General features: G+C 37.4%; 1 protein-coding gene across 1 annotated transcript; it reads left to right on the forward strand.

The window, feature by feature from the left end:
* Positions 1-3,564: 3,564 nt before the first annotated feature.
* On the forward strand, positions 3,565-7,452 carry NR0B1 (nuclear receptor subfamily 0 group B member 1). Its single transcript, XM_051991190.1, has 2 exons — positions 3,565-5,032; positions 7,106-7,452. The coding sequence occupies exons 1-2, from the start codon at positions 4,321-4,323 to the stop codon at positions 7,348-7,350; spliced, it is 957 nt and encodes a 318-aa protein (XP_051847150.1). The 5' UTR covers positions 3,565-4,320; the 3' UTR covers positions 7,351-7,452.
* The last annotated feature ends 1,055 nt before the right edge of the window (positions 7,453-8,507 follow it).

Consider the following 8,507-nt stretch of genomic DNA (forward strand, 5'->3'; position numbering starts at 1 on the left):
GTATACACATACACTCATATATACACACCCATATATACGTATATATAAAAGACTTGTATATGTGTATGTATATACACATAAATATGTATAAACACACATATAAAATCAATATATATTATGTTTTATGCATATGATATATTTATATCTCTATATCTTATATATATTTAAAGATTTTAGTTATTTTTTATCTAAGAAAGTTATATTTGTTGTCTCATTCTTTTTATCAGTCACAATTATATTACATGAGAGACAATGTAATAAAAAGTATAGAGGACATGTCATCAGGACGACCATTCTGTTTCTTAAGACATTAGTTTTATGGACTTGGACAAATTACTACTCTGTGCTCCAGACATGTTTCTCAAACTTTGTCACAAAGAAGTTGCCCAAATAGATCAAAAAAGAGACTTTTCATACTTCAAATTTCCCATACCAATGAAAAAAATGGTTATGACAAAAAACCCTCCTATTCTACAATAATGCTTATCTAAATTTTATCTTGCAAAGTAAGGGAAACTGTTTAAACAGTTTGTCACCAGTTCACTCCAATAAATGAATTGTGAAATACACACACACACACACACACACACACACACACACACACTCTTCATATATATATATATATATATATATATATATATATATATATATATATATATATATATATACATATATATATGTGCATCCATGTGTTTATCTATGCATTTAGTAATCCATATATATGCATGCATACACATCCATAAAACTGCATATATGTATGTATAAAAATTCAGATCATGTTTCTGGCCATTATACCTTTGCAGGTAGGGAGAAACTTACTGTGCAAAGGTCAGTTTTACAATGTTTCCTAAGCTCCATTTCCACCTGTCCTTCAGTCCTGTATCCTTCAGTGAAAATTGCATTATTTTTAAGTTGAAGGTTGTTCTCGGGCAGGCAGGCAGGCAGGCAGGCTCTTCACCCACCCCTATTTGAAACAGATAATGGATTCTGCACAGGTTTCAGACTGGCCAAGGTCATTGCACATATAAGCTTCAAGGAATGAGTCAGTGCAAATATCCAAATTGCAGTTGTGGCCAAACTCAGGTGACGACAAGCATTGTTGATGAGTGCCCTCTTGTCTAGGCTTGACAGTGGCCTGATGACACCAAACAAATCAAATGAACAGAAGTCACTGTCTGGCTGGGAAGGTTATATCTTCACTAGAAGTAGAGCAATGAAAGAGGCTTGCATTCAGACATGTCAATCCCTGGACCCTTCTGTTTATCCCTAAAGCAAGAGGTTAGCCTGTTTTTGCTTCACAAATACAGGTTCTGTATGTATATATAGGAAAATGAGTGAAAAATTAAAACCAGAGACATTTTCTCTAAGGAAAAAAGAATAACTAGGTATAATGTTTTGGCCTTTTTCCCAGCTGAAGAGTGGCTCTTTACATTGACTAAGAATCTTGATAGGAAGAGTTAGTAACAAGATGGGATAGCTTGTCCTCTTTTGAAGGACAAATAAAGTATATTTCATTAAAAATAGTCACATTGAAGGAGCAAGTGAAAGTCCTTCAGAATTGTCAGAGGAGAAAAAGCAAATAGCTAAAATATTAGTTAAAAGAATCTGCCCCTTAAAATAAACAATGCTTTTGCCAAAATGTTATAAGCATACAGTAATTGGCTTTAGACTAGATTTATATCTAAGTAATAATATATGCAAGAAAATGACCATCTCATAAGTTAATTGAGGGAAGTGACATGTGAAAGATTTTATATTGCTATCTGTTTTATTTTTAATATGGATTACAAGAAAGAATTGGGTCCTGAAGACTATATTATCAAGGTGGTGCTCCAAGAGAAATAGTCAAATGTTGGGAGTAATACTATGGTGGGGTAGAGTGGGGTAACAATCAATAAAACAAGAGTTTTGGTCTCTTTAGAGATTAAAGAGGGAAAAAGGAATCCTCTAACAGAAATAATTCTATATTGCTGGAAGTTATTCATCATCAAATGATCTAAATTGGGAGAAATTCATCCTATTAATCTGTTCCTTCAAGACAGAATAAAATGAGATGAAATGACCATAAGAATATATGACTTTTAAGTCAATTTATATAAGATCAAGATGCTGATAGAACCCATTTTATAGAAGCCACCAGGGTCGAATAAAGAAAAAAGGAGAGAAATGGATTGTGAAAATTAGCAAGGGGGACCACTGCCACATTTGGGAACATTCAGGAAAGACCTTCTACATAGATAGTACTGTGTAATAAATAGAACCCTGGATTTGGAATCTGTGATTGGATAATTTTTATTATCTTGGGTGAGCAACATAACCTTTCTGGACCTCAATTTTTTTTCACCTGTAAACTAAGGGTGTTGAACAAGAAGATCTCAAAGGTCACTTCCAACTCCCAATCCTGTAGGTTTGTTTACTCTGATCTTTCTGCAATGTCTGGTGAATATCCCTTATCTTTCAGCAATGTGTACCTTTTCCAGGATGCATTTGCTGCTTCAAGTACATATTTTAAATGTTTATAAAAATGTAATTTGATGATATAAGAGGACAGAAAGTCAAGAGATTTGACAAAGCAAGAGTGAGAACCAGATTCAAGAAATAAATCTATGTTAAACTATTTAGTGAATAAAATACAAATTGTGAACAAAAGCCATGTATACTATCTTGCCTGAGTGTCTTGTTAAAAGTATCAGTAAAAGCCATACTAAGTTTTCTAGAGATTTTCTTTGTATTGAGTTTGCCTGTTATATCATAGTGAACTTTTATAGCGCAAAGTCAAATGAATGGATATGTAAGGAAAGGTGGTAATAATATTTTGAAACATATAGTAAATACGGCAAACAAAAAACATTATAATGTTAACAACATATATAAATATTTTTATCAAGCTACAGGGATTCACTGGTTACAGTCCAGAATGAAGTTAGGACTCAAAAGCAAAAGGACCACTTTACAATTAAGAAAACATTCTATTTGCTCTATTCTCTAAAAATGGTTATCATACTCCTAGCCAATGAGTGACACAAACTAGAGGAGTTTGTTTCTCCTTTGTAGCAGAAAAAGAAAACTCTCCCACCAGAGTGTGAACTACTTTAGGGATATTCTGATTAACTTTACACTATTCCTCTCCCGATGTTCTTTATTCCCTGCCTCCTCCCTCCATCTATCTGCCATTTAGCAACTGGGACTCTGTTTCTGACACGACTTCTCTCCTAATTGTTCTGTATATTAGGGCACTAAAAAGGGGAAAGCAATTCAATACTCTTACTATATTTGTGTATGTTTGTCTTTCTTTTCTCAGCTCGGTGGGTCTTGGGGTCTAAGCCCAAGAGGCTATGGTAAACCTGGTAAAATTGGGTAAGACCTGTCGGGTTGCAGGTGACTCTCTACTTACAAGCTCCCTACCAGGACAGCAAAATAATGTAGTTTAAATAGATCAAAGTCTAGACTCTAGGCAGTTACTGGAGGTGGGGTCAAGTGTTCTGGTGTAACTCAACATTTGCTGTGGGACTCTTTACTTTTAAAAAAGAAAGGAAGGAAGGAAGGAAAGAATCTTAATTATATTTTTTCACAGGTTTTATTTCCAGCTCTGTCAGCAAATCTGCTGAAGGTCATCAAATTAGTCATTGAGACGTGTTTTCTTATCGCTGCTAAATCCAGGAATTCAACCTATCTGATAAGATAATTCTAAAAGGAGATAAAGGGAGAAAAATCCTGGGGAAGAAGGGGAGAGTCTTAATATTTGATATGGGCAGTGATTATTGATAATCACTCTGAAATATATTTAAGGAAAATTGGATCTGTTTACCTTCTTTTACAGCAGTAGTACCCTTCTCTTCTTCCCCTTCTTTCCCAGATCTCTAAGAGGGTCAAACTCAATGCCAGGGCAGAAAGCCAGGGCTTGCAACAGTTTGCAAGCTCCCTCTAGCTTCCGTCGTCCCTCTCTCTCTGGCCTCTCTTCTGGCTGTAGCCGAGTGCCGGGAAGTAAGTGTGCGCGCGTGTGTGTGTGTGTGTGTGCGTGCGCGCGCGCCCACGCTTCTGTTTCTCTCCATTTTTCTGCCATTGAATAGTGTCTGCCCCGCTTTGAACTGCCAGAGGCAGCGTGGATCCAAGCTCCGGACTGAGCTGGTCGCTTTTCTCCTCCCCCTTCCTCCCCTCCCCCTTTCCCAAATACACACCAGCGCCTGCGTGCATTCGCTCTATAAATAAGTAAAGGCCAGGGCAGCGGCGAGCAGTGTAGTTACTGTCTGACTGGGCAGGCAGAGTTAGGCAGGCAGAAGAGCCGCTCGCGCGCTGTCCAGCTGTCCTCCAAACCACAGCATGGCTTGCTTGGACCGATGCCGCTGCTGCACGGACAACAGGCGTCATAGCAGCATCCTTTATAGCATCTTAAAGAGCGAGGAGCAGAAGAGGGAGATCCAGGAGCAGGAGCAGCAAGAGCAACAGGAGCAGCAGCAACAACAGCAGCAGCAGCAGCAACAGGAGCAACAGGAAGAGCAGAAGCAGCAACAGCTGCAGACGCCGCCGCCGCCGCCGCCGATGGGACGGCCGCAGAGGCTGGGGCAGGGCTGCTCCTGTGGCTCCCAGCGTAGGGTGGCCCTGAAGAGCCCTCAGGTAGCCTGCAAGGCTGCCTCTGCTGTGCTGGTGAAGACACTGCGCTTTGTAAAGAATGTGCCCTGCTTTCAGGAGCTGCCCCTTGACGAACAGCTGGTGCTAGTCCGAAGCTGCTGGGCACCGTTGTTAGTTCTTGGGCTGGCCCAGGACCGAGTGCACTTCGAAACCGTGGAGACCTCGGAGCCCAGCATGCTTCAAAAGATACTGACCACCAGGCGGCGGGAACCCGATGACCGGGAGCCACAGCTGTCTTCGTCCCCTCCTGCCCTTCCGGAGCCCCTGGCTCTGACTGACCCTTTGCAGCCACCCTCTGCCGCCCAAGTCCAGGCTATCAAAGGTTTTCTGACGAAGTGCTGGAGCCTGGACATCAGCACCAAGGAGTACGCCTACCTTAAGGGGACTGTGCTCTTCAATCCGGGTAAGGGAGCCGGATCTTTGTCAAGAAGAGGGCATTGGCTCTCTATCTTTTTCCCCCTGCTCAGAAAAGTACTTTGGCTCCCCGACGTGAGTTGAGAGGAATGTTGAGAAAGTGGAGATGGGTGTCTAAGGGCTTTGATTTAGGGAGTTAGCCTTGCAGAATTTAACACCCGGGCTAAGTTGCCAAGTAGAACCTGAAGAGATTTTGTTTAGCGTGTACTTAAACTTTTTACTTTGGTTTATATTTTCAAATGCCAATTTTTTTTTTTTTGGGTGGGGGGAGGAAGGGAGAAAGATGAAAGGAGAGCGATCTTTGATTTCCTGCCATCTTTTCCTTTTGCTCATTCACTTTTAAACCAAGCAGTGCTTCAAATTTTAATTAATTTGGGGGTTTTGCTTACAAATTCTCACAACTCTCTTACCCCAGTTCACTTCTGTTGCTAATTCTGTGTCCCCTTGTTCCTAAGAGTCGCCTGAATTTTTACTTTTTAAGTTTTCAGAAGGCAGTATTAGCCATTCCAAATTGTCCGCCAATGACAAAACTAAATATTGTAATAAAGAACAGAATCGGCTAGTTGTGATGAAGGTCGGTTATCTTCTTCACATCTTGACTTTCCTAGGGAGTTATTGCAGAAGGGAAGTTCTCAGGCTGCTCCGCTTGGGTTTTCTTCTTCACCTCTTTTCAGAAGTTGGCTGGCAAAAGCTGGAGAAGACTTCGGACTGTACAGTCCCTGCTTACTGGGGAGAGTATCTACCCAGAGCAGGCATCTTCTCCTAATTGAACCACCATCCAAACCAGTGCTTTCTGAAAAGAGGTCAGAGAAGGAAAAAAGAAGTTCCAGGTGTTTAATGTTTCTCTACCCTGATTCTTTTTGACATGTATTCTTTCATTGTACTTGATTTGCTCGAACTTGACCTCTTCCTCAACTGGTCCTATGATTCTAGCAAGTCATTTAATTTCTCTTAATTTCTTTTCTCATTTGTTAAACTATGAACTGGACTAATGGTCCCTCTAAACTATAAACTGTCAATTTGGAAAAGAAAACTCTATTAAAGAAAACTTTTGAATTGTTTTGTTACTTTTCAATTCAGAAATCATTCGATAATAAGGTGTTGAAAAGTAATTCCACATTTTAGATTAGCATTTAATTGGATTTAATTTAATTAGATCAGATTTAAAGTCAGATTGTTGACAAATAAATAGAATAGAAAACATCACCCATTATTGTGATATTGTCATCAGAAGACTTTATTAATTTTTAAAATGGTTCATATGAAAGTAAATTTTCATAGCCTCTTAAAACTTTTCAAGTTTTTAAAACGTCCTACCTTTTTAAAAACTTGCATTGTTATCAGTTCCTATCAATTATCAAATAGTCCATGGAAGAGAAATTGTTTTTCTATTGGAGTATCTTCCTTTATAGATTAAGTTGAGAGATCCCATGGTTCATAGAGTAGGAGTTAGAAAACTTGAAGTCGTTTTCGAATATGAACAAGCCAATGTGAACCTGAGCAAATTTCTTCTTAATCCTTACTCTGAATTTTATTTTCCTTGAATGTAAATAGGAAATAATCATACTTATGCTACTTCCCTTACAAGTTTGTCTCAAGGAAAGCATTTTGAAATGTGATCTGTAGTTATTAGGATACTTATTGAACTGGAAAAGTAACTCACTAAAACAACTTATAATTGAATATGAAAAAATAGATACCTAGAAAAATGTGCCTACTATTCATCAGTTAAATTAGGTATTGTATGGCTTTAATGTGAGTGAATATATAAGGTTAGTGAATATTATCTAAGAAACTTTTTATAGTATACTTCATTCAAGTATACTATAAATTTGTTCCTTCTTAAAGCTGAGTATGTGTATATGTGTGCATATGCATTTATATGTATGAATGTATATGTATATGTGTATAGCTATATTCATTAAGAAAATCAATGAAAGTATAATGTTTAGGTTCCTAATTAATTGGAACTATAAGGATAGGTAGATGCATTCTGATATATTTAGCAAAGATGACTTGATTAGTTTATGAACAAAGAAGTTTCACTGCTTTTCTCTTCCAGACCTCCCAGGGCTGCACTGTGTTCAGTACATCCAAGGACTTCAGAGGGAAGCACAGCAAGCTTTAAATGAACACATCAGGATGCTTCACAGAGGGCACCAGGCCAGATTTGCCAAGCTGAATGTTGCTCTTTCCCTGCTGAGATCCATTAATGCTAATGTCATTGCTGAACTTTTTTTTAGACCCATCATTGGTACAGTAAATATGGATGATATGCTATTGGAGATGCTCTGTGCAAAGTTATAAAAGCATGCAGAATATAAAAATAAGTTTCAACCTAAAGGAAATGATGGAGCAGAATTAGTGTAAAATATTGTAAAATAAACTAACTTATTATTTTTAAAAGCATAGTATTTTTGTATTCAATAATAAACTATTCTTCCAGTTCTATTTTTTTAAATCCTTGTTCACAGAATATTTTAATAGTAGAAGAAAACTTACTTCCAAATCAAACATTTAAACCTTTTGTGATAAGACTTTTATAATTATACCAATAAGGTATTTTCCCAAACTAAAAGCATACAATCCTTTGAATTAGCTAAAACTGAATTTTTAATGCTGTTATAATTAATTTTTTACATGTTAAAACACTAAATTGATTTTAAAAATTCTTTGAAAGTTTGGCAAAATTTGAGAAATGTTATGAAAAATTAGCTACCTAATAAGGTCTAACGTAATATTATTATTGCCAATACTTAAATTTTTGGTGGTAGAAGGCTTCCTATATTTGCTTTGGGTTGGAGTTGGTAAGCAATAGCTATGCTGCTAGCAATTATTTGGTTAGAGTCAAATTCTTTTGTCATTGTAAAGATGCCATCGAGTGATGATCAGATCTTTGGATATGACTTAATATAGATGGCTAATGGTAGACAAAAGAAAGAAATAAAATGGAAAATATAAACACTAAGAGGGATAGAAGCTGGGAGAAATCTAGGAAAGCTGGGGAGAGGGAAGGGGAGAAATGCTAGGAAATATTGAGATGGAAATATCTATTGGCTTTGACATTTGTTCTCTAATCTGATTTTTGAAATAGAGGAAAATCTTTCCCCGGCTCACTGTAACTTAATAGTAAGTAGTATTAGTGCTACTTATTTGCAAGTATATACCAAAGTTATGCTTTGATACTTTATCATGTTATGAAGGTAACCAGTTTAGACTATGCTATGCCATTAAAGCAAAAAATCTAGCAGATTTTAGCAAGTTGGATTTCTAGAAGAACTAGAGCATGGGATGGTATTATGCCATATGAAGACCAACCTAAGTAAATAGTGAGGCTCATCATCCAATGTTTGTCCACTGGTAATGATGAAAAAGCAATCAAAGTTATAAATAAAAACCTAAAATGGCCCTTGATCCTTTGGAACCCCTTATGCTATATAAAGGTGGTTTTGGAAAATGAGATA

The sequence above is a fragment of the Antechinus flavipes genome, chromosome 3 (genome assembly GCF_016432865.1).
Source record: "Antechinus flavipes isolate AdamAnt ecotype Samford, QLD, Australia chromosome 3, AdamAnt_v2, whole genome shotgun sequence".
NCBI lineage: Eukaryota > Metazoa > Chordata > Mammalia > Dasyuromorphia > Dasyuridae > Antechinus > Antechinus flavipes.